General features: G+C 47.9%; 2 protein-coding genes across 5 annotated transcripts in view; one reads left to right on the forward strand and one right to left on the reverse strand.

The window, feature by feature from the left end:
* LOC144738050 (uncharacterized) overlaps positions 1–16,420 on the reverse strand; it is a 478,363-nt gene that overhangs the window by 254,904 nt on the left and 207,039 nt on the right. The window lies entirely within an intron of this gene.
* Positions 5,749–16,420, forward strand: part of LOC144738112 (endothelial cell-selective adhesion molecule-like) — a 142,860-nt gene continuing 132,188 nt past the window's right edge. For all 4 annotated transcript variants that reach the window (XM_078621025.1, XM_078621024.1, XM_078621026.1 and 1 more), the window contains exons 1-2: positions 5,749–6,443; positions 8,447–8,545. In XM_078621025.1, coding sequence (XP_078477151.1) covers positions 8,473–8,545 — 73 coding nt within the window. In that variant the 5' untranslated portion in view covers positions 5,749–6,443; positions 8,447–8,472. The remainder of the gene's footprint in view (positions 6,444–8,446; positions 8,546–16,420) is intronic.

A 16,420-nucleotide genomic window follows, 5' to 3' on the forward strand; every position in this document is an offset into this window, starting at 1 on the left:
CAGCTCTGTTTCCCTGCAGTCACGAAAGCTTTAAATCAAAATTTGTCATCATGTTACATTCTATATTATCCGTTCTTTTTCCGTGAAAACGATAGTCCCATATAAGTGTTAAGATTTTTGTTAAGCAACCTGTGTGTGTAAATATATGTGTGTGTATATATGTGTGTATATGTGTGTGTGTGTGTGTATATATGTGTGTGTATATATGTGTGTGTGCGCGGCACGGGCTAGAGAAGAGATGGAGTGATGTGGTACAGCAGGACGTGGAGCTGAGTAGACTTGCCGATGACTGGGCAGTTGGAGGCAGTCGCCCTCCAACAACGGAGGGCGGAGGAGCGACGCTCACAACAATTAGCGGAGCGCCGGGCAGCTAAAGCACAGCAAGTTGGCACAGTAGGGGGCACAGGTGGTGCATTTACTTGTCATCTCAGTCGACCCATAGCACCTGCTGGGTCTGTCTCGTGACCTCCTCGTGTACCTAGCCTGGCACAGCAGTACAACCCATGGCACCTGCTGGGTCTGTCCCGTGACCTCCTCCTGCACCTAGCCTGGCACAGCAGCACAACCCATGGCACCTGCTGGATCTGTCCGGTGACCTCGTGCACCTAGCCTGGCACAGCAGTACAACCCATGGCACCTGCTGGGTCTGTCCCGTGACCTCCTCCTGCACCTAGCCTGGCACAGCAGCACAACCCATGGCACCTGCTGGATCTGTCCGGTGACCTCGTGCACCTAGCCTGGCACAGCAGTACAACCCATGGCACCTGCTGGGTCTGTCCCGTGACTTCCTCCTGCACCTAGCCTGGCACAGCAAAACAACCCATGTCACCTACTGGATCTGTCCCGTGACCTCGTGCACCTAGCCTGGCACAGCAGTACAACCCATAGCACCTGCTGGGTCTGTCCCATGACTTCCTCCTGCACCTAGCCTGGCACAGCAGCACAACCCATGACACCTGCTGGATCTGTTCCGTGACCTCGTGCACCTAGCCTGGCACAGCAGTACAACCCATCGCACCTGATGGGTCTGTCCCGAGACCTCCTGTCAGCAGAGAGCCTTCGACACTTCATGTGGCTTCAAAGTGCACCTAGCCTGGCACAGGCGCCGTGGTGATGTCACCGTCACAAATGGTGCTCGTATCGGTATTGTATTTTTGGAAATTTGATTACATGGATAGTTTTTTTTGCCACTCGAATCCACTGAAGGTAAGTTTAACACGTAGTAGGCTGTCACAAGCAATATTATTCATAATCAAGGTTTTTGAGTGAGATCGCGTAAGTATAAATGTTGTGTCGTAACCCTCCACGACCCAACACATGGAGTAAGGTTTATCACGTGAACAACGCACCAATTAGTCACAATACTTGTGGTCAGAATGCAAACAAAAAAACACACTCTGATAATATTAGCTGTCTCTGGTGTGGACCAATCAGCTTCAAGGACTTGCCCGAAAGAACCGAAGAGTAATTCCTGCCTGCACGAAAGCTTCGAACCTAGTTCGAATGCAAATGTTATCAGAGTGTGTTTTATGTTTGCATTCTGACAACAAGTATTGTGGTTAATGTAGACATGATTCCTTGTAAAAGGTTTCAGTTTTGTTGCCAGAAAAAAGCGGGGAAAAAACCCCGATTCTTATTGCTTTGACAATGTATGCACCGTGGTTGTGCTGCTATAATTCGTAACAACCCCAAACATCTTCTTGGTTCTTTCGGTAAAGTCACGTAGAAGGGAAATAATAAAATAATAAAAATTCAACCTAATAAAATACAATTCTCACGACGTTTCGGCCACAACGCAAGCAGCCGTCCTCAGGTGAAGAACAGGTCTGTCGAGAGGACAGCGTCTGAATGAACACCACCAAGCTATTACTGATAACCCTACTTCCTCCCTTTGATGCTGCTAATCCTATATAATGCACGGGCATAATATGACTTTGAGACCCCTCGCCCACCTCCTACGCATTCCACAAGTAGTGACTAATCCCATATCTGCATTTTCCATAAATATGCCAAATTCCTCTGTTTATATGCAAATTCCTTTGTCAAGGCGCCCTTCCTCCCCTAACCCAGCTTAAATATACGCCAAGCGTGATGGTGCTCATTCAGGCGCTGTTGTTCCGACAGACCTGTTCTTCACCTGAGGACGGCTGCTTGCGTTGTGGCCGAAACGTCGTGAGAATTGTATTACTTTATTATGTTTAATTTTTACTATTTTATTATTTCCCTTCTACGTGACTTTACCGAAAGAACCAAGAAGATGAATGCCTGCAGTCACGAAAGCTTTAAATCGAAATTTATCAGAGTGTTTTTTGTTTGCATTCTGACAACAAGTATTGTGACATGATTCCTTGTAAAAGGTTTCAATTTTGTTGCCAGAAAAAGGGGGGGAAAAAACCGATTCTTATTGCTTTGAAAATGTATGCACCGTGGTTGAGCTGCTATAATTCGTAACAACCCCGAACATTTTTCGATTTAAAGCTTTCGTGACTGCAGGGATTCATCTTCTTGGTTCTTTCGGTAAAGTCACGTAGAAGGGAAGTAATAAAATAATAAAAATAAAACATAATAAAATAATTCTCACATTACTTCCCTTCTACGTGACTTTACCGAAAGCACCAAGAAGATGAACCCCAAACATCTGTATTATTATTTAATTATTTCCCTTCTACGTGACTTTACCGAAAGAACCAAGAAGATCTGTATGGCCGCCTGAGGCACACGCTCTCGGGGCACGCTCCCAGCAGCCAGAAGCCTGCAGCCTGCAGCCTTCCAACGATGTGTCGGCCTTCGCATTTTTTTTGATGCTGTTTGGTGCGGCCCGTGAGTGATGGGTGGACCGGGGACCGGTTCAGACGTCACTCCTCACCGGTGTTGGCTGCGACCCAGGACTCGAACTCGTTTTTCCGGTTCACGGTGCGAGCAAGATGGCCGCCTGAGGCGCGCGCTCCCAGCAGCCGCTGGCGCGGCCGTTTGTGAAGGGGCCGGGGGGGGGGGGCGTGATGGAAATAAAATGGCCGCCTGAGGCGCGCGCTCCCAGCGGCTGGAGGGGCCGTTTGTGTTGGGCAAGAGGCACGAGCAGAGGGAGCCGACACTGAACTCACTCACACATCATACACTGACTTTCACATCATACACTCACTCACACTACTACTGACTCACTCACACATCATACACTCACTCACACTACTACTGACTTTCACACACATCATACACTCACTCACTCACACATCATACACTCACTCACACTACCACTGACTCACTCACACATCATACACTCACTCACACATCATACACTCACTCACACATCATACACTGACTCACTCACACATCATACACTCACTCACTCACACATCATACACTCACTCACACATCATGCACTCACTCACGCTACCACTGACTCAGTCACACATCATACACTCACTCACTCACACATAATACACTCACTCACTCACACATCATACACTCACTCACTCACACATCACACACTCACTCACACATCATACACTCACTCACTCACACATCATACACTCACTCACTCACACATCATACACTCACTCACTCACACATCATACACTCACTCACACATCATACACTCACTCACTCACACATCATACACTCACTCACTCACACATCATACACTCACTCACACATCATACACTCACTCACACATCATACACTCACTTTCTCACACATCATACATACACTCACTCACACTACCACTGACTCACTCACACATCATACACTGACTTTCACACACATCACACACTCATTATTTTATTATGTGATGATGATGAGAGAGAGACACGCAAACTCCAAATATACAGCAGCAGGCGTCAGGGTCGGGATTGAAGCCACGACCTCCTGCACACCAGGCGAGGTGGTTAACATCTGTGACGTTACATCATTGGACCTCCTTTGCCAGTTCCAAAATATAGGAATAGGTTTTCCCCCTTTTTTCTGGCAACAAAACAGTTGTGTTAAGATGTGAAAACACCAAACTGAAACCTTTTACAAGGAATCACGTCTGCATTAACCACAATACTTGTGTAAAGGTGTTACGGAGGGCAAACAAACACACTGGGCGTGGTTACGCCCGTACGCCGAGAGGTGCTTACATCCACGTCCGCACCGTTCAGCCTGGGGGGCTAACACGGCGCTGGGATCCCCCACAGCCCCGCCCCTCAGTGGGGGAGTTGCTATATAAGGCGGTGAGCCGGAGGGCTCGGGGTTCAGTGTTCAGCCTTAACCAGCGAAGCAAGAAGACCGGCTAGATAGGCCCTGGGACTCCCCTGGATCGCTGTCCTTCTCAGGACCGACCAGGGCAAGCCAGTGGCGTGGCCCCGAGAGCCCAGAGCCGATGCTCTTGTAAGAGCCGGTCTGGGGACTCAGGGTGCCGTAATCCCAGCTTAACCAGAGCTGGGTTAGCTAGCCTCCCTTAGCCCTGTAGTGGAGGACCTAGGAGTAGGCTAGCCGTGACATAGATTGTGTGATCTCCCTGTTAGACGGGTGAAGGGGCCGATACCCCTTCGAGTGTTGCACATCTCGGCCTGTTATGTACATTGTGGTTAATAAGTAAGTGTGCCTCTAACTACGTCGTCCAAGTCTCCTGGAACCTACTACACTTGTGGTGATAATGCAAACAAAAAGCACACTCTGATAGCATATGCATTTTGTTGCCAGAAAAAATGGAAAAACCTATTCTCATATGTTGGTGCTGGCAAAGGAGGTCTCATGATGTAGCTGCTCACCCCAAGCTCTCATTACTCTGATGGTGGCGTTGTATTTGTGCTGTGTACGCCTTTTGGCGCTGTCCTCTGGTCTAACACCGTTTGATACTAGGCCCTAAAGAAAGCTGTCTCTGGCGTGGACCAATCAGTCTCAAAGACAATGCACACGCTGTCAGAGTATGATTTTGTTTGCATTCTGACCACAAGTATTGTGGACAATGCAGACATGATTTTTTCCAAAAGGTTTAAGTTTGGTGTTGTAACATCTTAACACCTACTAATAGGGGTTTTCCCCTTTTTTGGCAACAAAACTGACACCTTTTGCAAGGAATCATGCTTAAATTAGCAAACAAAAAATAATACTCTGATAATTTATGCATTGTCCTTAAAACTGATTGGTCCACACCAGAGACAGCTTTCTTTAGAGCCTAGTTTCATATGGTGTTCGACCAGATGACGCCATATGAGACTAGGCTCTAAAGAAAGCTGTCTCTGGTGTGGACCAATCAGTTTCAAAGACAATGCATAAATTATCAGTGTATTGTTTTTTATTTGCATTTGACTGCAAGTATTGTGGTTAACGTAAGCATGATTCCTTGCAAAAGGTGTCAGTTTTGTTGCCAAAAAAAGGGGAAAACCCCTATTAGTATATTTTGGTACTGGCAAAGGAGGTCCCATGATCTTCACACTGCTGTTTTGTTGCCAGAAAAAAGGGGAAAAACCCCATTATCATTAGTGACGTAGCTTGTGTAAAAGGTTTAAGTTTGGTGTTGTAACATCTTCACACGGCTATTCTCATTAGTGACGCTGCTTGTGCGGTAGCACACCCACCCCTTGGACTAAAGAGACCCCATGCAGTCATCTTACTTCCTTCTGTGAAGTCACTGCCACCGCTGTCTGGGCAACCTCACCTGGCCTCGTCGAACACGAGGGGGGGTGGGTGTGCTGAGGAATCCATTGGGCTGTCAGAGTGTGACGGGGGCAGGTAGCGCCTCCCACTGTGCATTTATAAACACGCAAACGTGACAGCCGCGCATACACACAGAGGTGACAGCCACTCACACTCACATACACACACACATAGAGGTGACAACCACACACACACACTCACACACACTCACACACACACTCACACACACTCACGCACACTCACGCACAGAGGTGACAGCCACACACACTCACACATACACAGAGGTGACAACCACACACACACACTCACACACTCACACACACTCACGCACACACTCACACACACTCACGCACACTCGCGCACAGAGGTGACAGCGACACACACACACTTACACAATCACAAACTCACACACACTCACACACAGAGGTGACAACCACATACACTCACGCACACAGGTGACAGCCATACTCACTCACACACTCGCACACAGAGGTGATAGCCACAGACTCACACACACACACTCACACACACTCACTCACGCACAGAGGTGACAACCACACACACACACTCACACACACTCACGCACACTCACGCACAGAGGTGACAGCCACACACACTCACACACACTCACAAACTCACACACACTCACTCACACACTCACTAACACTCACACACAGAGGTGACAGCCACACACACACACAGAGGTGACAGCCAACCACTAACACACTCACATGCGCGGTGCCACTGAACGCGTGCATCGAATCATCATCGGTCACTCCACGGAGCTGTGATTTGGGCTAACAAATGTGAGTATTCAACTTTGTGTGAGTGTGTAAGTGCAATTTTGATTTAAAGCTTTCGTGACTGCAGGGATCCATCTTCTTGGTACTTTCGGTAAAGTCACGTAGAAGGGAAATAATAAAATAGTAAAAATAAAACATAATAAAATAATCCCCCTCTAACCCAGCTTAAATATAGGCTGCCAAGCCTGGTGGTGTTCATTCAGACGCTGTCTTTCCGACAGACCTGTTCTTCACCTGAGGACGGCTGCTTGCGTTGTGGCCGAAACGTCGTGAGAATTGTATTTTATTATGTTTTATTTGTATTATTTTATTATCTCCCTTCTACGTGACTTTACCGAAAGAACCAAGAAGATGTGTAAGTGCACATAGCCTGGCACAGGCGACGTGGTGACGTCACCGCAACTTTGCGGCGAATGGCGCGTATTGGTATGGATGTTGGACTTCTTTCGCACCGTACGTAGCCAACCGTGGCTAATCGTAGGTGCGGCTTGAAGGACAACAATCTAAGCACAACAACAACAACAGCAGCACTCAGCTCTCAAGAAATGAGTGTTCGATCTCGATGATTTAAAAGTGGCCTCCTAATATCGCAAGGAAGAGCGTTCCAGACGGCCGCAGAAGCGCATCTCAAAGCGTGCGAGGCGGTGTGTGTGTAGGTCGACTCAGCCTCAAATGTGTACCCGGTGCGGTGTGTAGCAAACATCGCCACTAGGGAGACAAAGGCGGTCGGGCGTGGTACTGGCCACCCACCCCCTCGTGTGCCGTGCCGGCAGCCTTCATAGCAGAGGTCGCAACCGGGTACCCGATACCCGTACCCTACCCGATACCCGGCTACGGGTAGCCGTTTGCGACCCTGGTGCGGCCGGGTACGGGTACGGGTAGGCCGTGAGTCACTAGTGAGTTACCGTTTGTCACTCATTTCCCAACGTCTTGTCTCTTCTCACAATTCAAGTTCCTAGAATCAACCCACCCTCGCCTGCAACATGGCTTCATCCCAGATGTCGCAATCAGGTACCCGATACCCGTACCCTACCCGTACCCGGCCGGGTACGGGTAGGGTACGGGTACGGCCAGGTACGGGTACGGGTACCCGTTTGCGACCCTGGTGCGGCCGGGTACGGGTACGGATAAGGAATCAAAATCCGTTTGTGACCTCTGCTTCATAGCTGCTGCTACTTGCTAACAGCACTTGCCCCTACAGTCTGTTAGAGGCTACACGGGGGATCTTTGTGTAGGTGAGCGAGTTGAGATCTTTGAACTTTGTGTGTGCTGAGCTGTAGTGTAGCGGGTAGCGCTACGAACCCGGCGACAGGAGATGGATTCCCGCTCACGGCCAACACCGCCGGTCACGATAATCTGAACATGGTCCCGGGCCTCCCCTAGGTCAACTCAGCCTCCAATGAGCACCTCCAGCGGTGTGTAGTAAACATCGCTAGCACTGTGGAAGATACAAAGGCGGCCGGGCTTGGTGCTGGCCACCCACCCCCTCCTCATGTGTCACAGTGCCGGCCGTCGTAGGCGCTACAGGCCAACAGAATTGCCCTTACAGTCTGTTAGAGGCTAAACGTAAATCGTTAGTTTGGTATTTCACGCGCATACCTCTAAGGTGAGTGTACAACACCGACGCGTTTATAAGAGGAATGCGAACATTGGTGTCGTGACCTTCAGCAGGTAAGGAACCGGTTGGACTCTCCGCTCTGTGGTCACCGGTCTCAACCGGGAGTTTCCGTGCCACTTTCTTCTCTCACTACGAGATTCAGGCCTCGTTCAGATTCATTGCCCCTTGTGAGTGACGTCCTTTATTTAACCACCAGCTTAGAGAGACCCCATTCAGAGTGATTGCTTCCTGTTATTGACGTCCTTAATTTAACCACGAGCTGAGAGCGCTCTCATTCAGGTGAACTGTCTCGTGTTGATGAGTCTTGCCGCACGGTGAAGTGGAATGTTGTGACCCTGCCAAACGATGAACTAATTTGTACACCGTTTGTAACTTGTTCATTTTACAGAATTCCTGTTCTACGTTCGTCAAGGAATGTCCCCGACTTCTCCACTTGGAAGAACAACAACAACAATGTTAAAAATAATAATACGATTTGCATTATTTGGTAAGTAGCATCACCACCACCACCACCTCCACGTGATGCCTGCAACAGAGTGTTGGGGCAAGCGCTGAGCGAGAGCTGAGGGTTGAGTGACTGGAGCAGTGGTCACGTGGGGGTCACGTGGGAGTCACGTGGGACGGAGCGGAGTAGTGAGACGCAGTGGAGAAGAGGGGAGGAGGCTCTCAGAGAGGAATGGAAGGAGGCTAAGGAGGGGGGCTGCTTCATGTACAGGGGCAGTGCTGAGTCTATGTGTAGCAATGTTGAGTCTATGGGTAGCAGTGTTGAGTCTATGGGCAGTGTTGAGTCTATGGGTTGCAGTGTGGAGTCAATGGTAGTGTTGAGTCTATTGGTAGCAGTGTTGAGTCTATGGGTAGCAGTGTTGAGTCTATGGGTAGCAGTGTTGAGTCTATGGGTAGCAGTGCTGAGTCTATGGGAAGCAGTGCTGAGTCTATGGGTAGTGTTGAGTCTATGGATAGCAGTGTTGAGTCTGTGGGTAACAGTGCTGAGTCTATGGGTAGCAGTGCTGAGTCTATGGGTAGCAGTGCTGAGTCTATGGGTAGCAGTGCAGAGTCTATGGGTAGCAGTGTTGAGTCTATGGGCAGTGTTGAGTCTATGGGTAGCAGTGCTGAGTCTATGGGTAGCAGTGTGGAGCCTATGAGTAGTGTTGAGTCTATGGGTAGCAGTGTTGAGTCTATGAGTAGCAGTGCTGAGTCTATGAGTAGTGTTGAGTCTATGGGTAGCAGTGCTGAGTCTATGGGTAGTGTTGAGTCTATGGGTAGCAGTGCTGAGTCTATGGGTAGTGTTGAGTCTATGGTGCAGTGCTGTGTCTATGGGTAGCAGTGTTGAGTCTATGTGCAGTGTTGAGTCTATGTGCAGTGTTGAGTCTATGGGTGGCAGTGCTGAGTCTATGGGGAGTGTTGAGTGTATTGGCAGTGGTGAGTCTATGGGCAGTGTTGAGTCTATGGACCAGGGTTTAGTCTATGGTGCGTGTTGAGTCTATGGGCAGTGCTGAGTCTATGGGCAGTGTTAGTCTATGGGCAGTGCTGAGGCTATGGGCAGTGCTGAGTCTATGAACCAGTACTGAGTCTATGGGCAGTTTTGAGTCTATGGTGCAGTGTTGAGTCTATGGGTCAGTGTTGAGTCTATGGTGCAGTGTTGAGTCTATGGTGCAGTGTTGAGTCTATGGGCAGTGTTGAATCTATGGTGCAGTGTTGAGTCTATGGTGCAGTGTTGAGTTTATGGGTAGCATTGTTGAGTCTATGTGCTGTGTTGAGTCTATGGTGCAGTGCTGAGTCTATGGATAGTGTTGAGTCTACGGGCAGTGTTGACTCTATGGGCAGTATTGAGTGTATAGAGCCGTGTTGATTCTATGGGCAGTGTTGAGTCTATTGGCAGTGTTGAGTCTTTGGGCAGTATTGAGTCTATGGGCAGTGTTAAGTCTATGGTGCAGTGTTGAGTCTATGGTGCAGTGTTGAGTCTATGGTGCAGTGTTGAGTCTATGGGCAGTGTTTAGTCTACGGGTAGCAGTGTTGAGTCTATGGTGCAGTGCTGAGTGTATGGTGCATTGTTAAGTCTATGGGTAGCAGTGTTGACTCTATGGGCAGTGTTGAGTCTATGGGTAGCAGTGTCGTGTCTATGGGTAGCAGTGTTGAGTCTATGGTGCAGTGCTGAGTCTATGGTGCAGTGCTGAGTCTATGGGTAGCAGTGTTGAGTCTATGGTGCAGTGTTGAGTCTATGGGCAGTTTTGAGTCTATGGTGCAGTGTTGAATCTATGGTGCAGTGTTGAATCTATGGTGCAGTGTTGAGTCTATGGCGCAGTGTTGAATCTATGGTGCAGTGCTGAGTCTATGGTGCAGTGTTGAGTCTATGTGCAGTGCTGAGTCTATGGTGCAGTGTTGAGTCTATGGTGCAGTGTTGAGTCTATGGTACAGTGCTGAGTCGATGGTGCAGTGTTGAGTCTATGGTGCAGTGCTGAGTCTATGGTTAGCAGTGTTGAGTCGCAAGGTGTTATCAGTTTTAGCACGAGCACAGTCCACGTGCAAGGCGTTACACAAGCTCGTCACTCAACCATAAATCAAGTCATAAAACTCGGCCGGAACGGCACACAAGTAGGTGGGTGGCCAGCACCACGCCCGCCCGGCCGCCTTTGTCTCCCCCGTACCGGTTCAGATAATCGCTGTCACTGGTGCTGGTGGTGGCCTTGAGTGGGAATCGAACTCGTGTCTCCGCCGAATTCGTGACCACCACTGCCCACACAAAGACAGACACAAACATAAAAACACACACACAGAAACACACACAGACAAAGATACACAAAGAAACACACACACAGACACACGCTAAGATAAAAACACACACACAGACAAAGATACACACAGAGACACACAAAGACACATACACACAGACACACGCTAAGATAAAGATACACGCACAAAGTCACACACATAGAGACACACACAAATACACACATACAGAGACACAGACAAAGATGCACACAAAGACACACACGTAGAGACACACAAAGACACACACAAAGATAAACAGGGACCCATAGACTCACACAGAGACCCACCGACTCACACAGAGACCCACAGACTCACACAGAGACCCACAGACTCACACAGAGACCCACCGACTCACACAGAGACCCACAGACTAATACAGAGACCCACCGACTCACACAGAGACCCACAGACTCCCACACAGAGACCCATAGACTCACACAGAGACCCACAGACTCACACAGAGACCCACAGACTCACACACAGAGACCCACAGACTCTCACAGAGAGACCCACAGACTCACACAGAGACCCACCGACTCACACAGAGACCCACAGACTAACACAGAGACCCACCGACTCACACAGAGACCCACAGACTCACACAGAGACCCATATACTCTCACACAAAGACCCACCGACTCACACAGAGACCCACAGACTAACACAGAGACCCACCGACTCACACAGAGACCCACAGACTCACACAGAGACCCATATACTCTCACACAAAGACCCACAGACTCTCACACAGAGACCCACAGACTCACACAGAGACCCACAGACTCACACACAGAGACCCACAGACTCACACACAGAGACCCACAGACTCACACAGAGACCCACAGACTCCCACACAGAGACCCATAGACTCAAATTTCGATTTAAAGCTTTCGTGACTGCAGGGATTCATCTTCTTGGTTCTTTCGGTAAAGTCACGTAGAAGGGAAGTAATAAAATAATAAAAATAAAACATAATAAAACAATTCTCACGACGTTTCGGCCACAACGCAAGCAGCCGTCCTCAGGCGAAGAATGAGAACATTATCAAGCTAGGAGCTTATATAGGTGTAGCGAGGAGGAGCGCCTTAACAAAAGAATGTGCATATGAAGAGGAATTTAGCATACCAATGGGCAATGAGTAGGAGGTGGGCGGAGGGGTTTCAAAATCCCATTATGCCCATGCATTATGCAGGATCAACAGCACCACGGGGGGGCGCAAGGAACAGCGTTAATAAAGGAAAGGAATGTTAATGATATGTAGCTGCATTTACCAAACAACCACGTAGAAAACCAAAGTAAAAACTACATAAAAAACTAAAATATAAACTGATACTTGCTATACTCTACAATAAGCTGAGTTACTAACAACAAATAATAAATTACAATTCTACGTCGTAAGAAGTATATAATATACTTCCATCTAAACTTTATTCTCTTAGCATATACAGTACTATATACTGCCATAGATAAACCCAACATTAAATTATATACTGTATTGCTGTAAACCACCCTATACTTTATACATTTTAATATAACACTATGTATTATTCAACTCACCCTAATGTGTATCGAAATGGTTTATTACGTCCTTCCAATGATTGCTAAGCCTGAATCCATCTTCTCGGTTAAAATTGTCTCTGTGTTTGTATATGTGGATCGCCTCATGAACGAATCTCTCATGATAGCCAGATGGCTTGCAGAGAACCTCCGTCTTGGAGAAGTCAATGTCATGTGAGCCCACTGAGTTGTAACAGTGGTCTGCCACGGCTGAGGTGTTTGTCCTACCGTGTTTTAGATCAGCTTTATGTTCACGAATGCGGTCTGAGACGTGTCGTTTGGTTTCCCCAATGTAACTGCTACCACAGAGGCAACTTAGTTTGTAGACGCCAGGGTACTGTATGTCTGGAATCACATCTTTTACAGACGGTACCAGATCACGGATTTTATGTACTGTGTTGAATCGGACCTGGATCTTGTGTTTAATCAGGATTTTGGAGATCTTTTTTGTGACCCCAGCAATGTAGGGTAAGGTGATGGTCTTGAAAGGCTCCTCAACAGGATCTTTCTTGATGGTTGGAGTGATGGCTTTGCGGATTGTGTAGTCGGAGTAACCATTAGCCTTAAGAGCTTGGCGTACGTGTTTGAGTTCACTGGAAATGTGTTCATGGTCGGAGATGCATTGGGCTCTATGATATAGAGTCTTGATGAGGGAATTCTTCTGGGATGGATGGTGGTGGGAATCCGGTTTTAGATAAGCATCCGTGTGGGTGGCTTTCCTGTAGACAGAGTGGCTCATTGAACCATCAGGTCTCCTTTTGATTAGGACATCCAAAAAGGGTAGCTTGCCATCATTTTCGACTTCCATGGTGAATCTGATGGCTGGGTGTATGGAATTGATGTGGCCGAGAAATTGGTCTAGAGCAGGCCGGCCATGTGGCCAGATGACAAAAGTGTCGTCTACGTACCTCTTCCATAAGGTCGGGCGTAGAGTGGCAGTCTGGATGGCGTCCGTCTCAAATTTCTCCATGAAGATGTTGGCTACAACCGGAGATAGGGGGGAGCCCATTGGGGTGCCCTCAATTTGCTTGTAGAAGGTTCCATTCCAGGTGAAGTATGTATTGGTTAAGCAGTGTCTCACCAGGGGGGGTACCCCAGCATTTAGTCCTTGATGAACCAAGTCTTCAATGATTGCGATGGTGTCAGGCACAGGCACCTTGGTGAACAAGGAAACCACATCAAAACTGACAAGCAGGTCGTCTGGGGACAGGGCAATCCCCTTGATTGTCGATACCAGGTCAGTAGAGTTTAGTACTGCAGAGGTGGTTTTTCCAGTGAAAGGCCGTAGGATTTCGGACAAAAAACGAGCCAGTTTGTAAGTGGGGGAGTTGATAGTAGAGACAATGGGACGAAGAGGTGTATCTTCTTTATGTATCTTTGGCAAGCCGTACAATCTTGGTGGCCTGGCTGCAGAAGGTTTCAACGAGAACTGTTTGGTCTGATCAATTAATGCGGTTGAAGCAGAAATGATGTTGTTGGTTTTGGAGACAAGGCTGTTGGTGGGGTCTCTTTTTATTTTTGTATAGCTGCCATCGTTGAGTAGTTCTTGAATTTTGTTGTTGTATTCTATTTTGTCCATGATGACAGTGGCATTGCCTTTGTCGGCTGAGAGGATGACAATGTCATCCCTCTTTTTTAATTGAGCTAATTCAAAACGCTCATCTTTGCTGATGTTGCTAGCTGGCATCTTAGCGTTTTTGAGGGTTACAGAGATTTCAGATCTTGCTACGTCTGCAGCGATGTGACTCAAGCCCTTGAGAGCTACATCTACTCGAGCAATTATATCATTAACTGGTATGTGTCTAGGTGTGACTGCAAAGTTTACTTTTATTAATTTATAGACTCACACAGAGACCCACAGACTCACACACAGAGACCCACAGACTCTCACACAGATACCCACAGACTCACACAGAGACCCACAGACTCCCACACAGAGACCCATAGACTCACACAGAGACCCACAGACTCGCACAGAGACGCACAGACTCACACAAAGAATGCAACCTTCACCTTGTTACCTGGTCATCAACAGCACACTTTTATGATATGTTTTATGACTCTTAAATGTAGTTACGAGTTCCAAGTCCTGAGTCGAGGTCATACACTCTCTCTCTCTCTCTTTCATAACCGCAGAGAAGTGAGGTTCACTTTGGCCGTGTTTGCACTACAATCAATGAGTGTGAGTGTGGTGTGCGGAGAGTGGTGGCGCAGCGGTTAGCGCCGCGCTACGAGCCCGGGAGAAACCCGAGTTCGATTCCAGCCCATGGCCAACACCACCAACACCAGTGACGATTGTCCGATCCCGGTCTTGGGGACTCTCCTAGGTAAACTTAGCCGCAAATAGAGACACAGAGAGAAACATAGACTCACACAGAGACCTGTAAACGTCGCCACTGGGGAGACAAAGGCGGCCGGGCAGGCATGATGCTGGCCACAAGCCCCCCCCCCCCCTCGTGTGCCGTGCCGGCCTTAGTAGGTGCTGCCCCTCACTGCTAAAAACAATTGTCCCAACAGTCTTTGAAGAGGCTGTGCGAGCGATGGTTGTCTTTGTGTTCATATTCTTAGGTTTTTTCGGTAAAGTCACGTAGGTAAAAAATTTAAATGAAAATTAATAAAAGTAAAATGAAATAAAAATAAAATAAAAAAATAAAAATCACGACGTTTCGGAGGCAACACAAGCTTCCGTCTTCAGGTGGAACCGTCACAGCACGATTGCTTGATACAGCAAGCGTGCTGTGACGGTTCCACCTGAAGACGGAATATTGTGTTGCCTCCGAAACGTCGTGATTTTAATTTTTTTTATTTTATTTTACTTTTATTAATTTTTATTTTTTACCTACGTGACTTTACCGAAAAAACCTAAGAATATGAATCCTTGCAGTCACGAAAGCTTCAAATCTAGAATTGTCTTTGTGTGGATGTGTGATTGGGCATGTCCGCCCCTGTAAGGTCAAACAATGAGCAACATCAATTCCTTGGGGGGGTATTCGAGGGATTTGCTTGCGTGTTTGCTAACGGTTCTTCGTGGTGATTTAAAAATCGGCTGATCGTGACATTTCCTCTTCTCTGTGCCCGTCAAGGCGCTTGAGAACGTGCGTGTGTTGAGTCATGCCCGCTTCACAGTACGTTATATGGAGTGACTATTCACAAACCCCATAGACTCAACACTGCCCCTTGCCTCAACACTGACCTTAGACTCAACACTACCCATAGACTTAACACTGCCCATAGACTCAACACTGCACCATACATAAACTCAACACTGCCCATAGACTCAACACTGCCCGTAGACTCAGCACTGCTACCTATAGACTCAACACTGCCCGTAGACACTGCACTGCACAATAGATTCAACACTACACCATAGACTCAACACTGCCCATAGACTCAACACTGCCCATAGACTCAACCCTGCCGATAGGAGCTACACTGCACCATAGACTCAACACTTCACCATAGACTCAGCAATGCAGCATAGACCCAACACTGCCATTAGACTCAACACTGCCCATAGACTCAGCAATGCACCATCGACTCTTACACTACTCATAGAATCAACACTACCCATAGAATCAACACTGCACCATAGACACAACACTGCACCATAGACTCAACACTGCTACCCATAGACTCAGCACTGCTACCCATAGACTCAACATTGCTACCCATAGACTCAACACTGCTACCCATAAACTCAACACTGCACCATAGACTCAACACTGCACTATAAACTCAACACTGCACCATAGACTCAACACTGCACTATAAACTCAACACTGCACCATAGACTCAACACTGCACCATAAACTCAGCACTGCCCCTAGATTTAACATCAGTGCAAATACAAAGATGGCCCCTATATAGCCTCAAATGGCTTTTGGGGCAAGTGTGGTTAGTGAGTGGCAGCACCTATGAAGGCCGGCACGGTGCAGGAGGGGGTGGGTGGCTAACAGCGATGTTTACTGCACACTGCACCGGCTACTGATTTGAGACTGAGTCGACTTCTCACCCGGAGTGAAAAATCCACGCAGCG

The sequence above is a fragment of the Lampetra planeri genome, chromosome 77, assembly GCF_965212315.1.
Source record: "Lampetra planeri chromosome 77, kcLamPlan1.2.h2, whole genome shotgun sequence".
Classification (NCBI taxonomy): domain Eukaryota; kingdom Metazoa; phylum Chordata; class Hyperoartia; order Petromyzontiformes; family Petromyzontidae; genus Lampetra; species Lampetra planeri.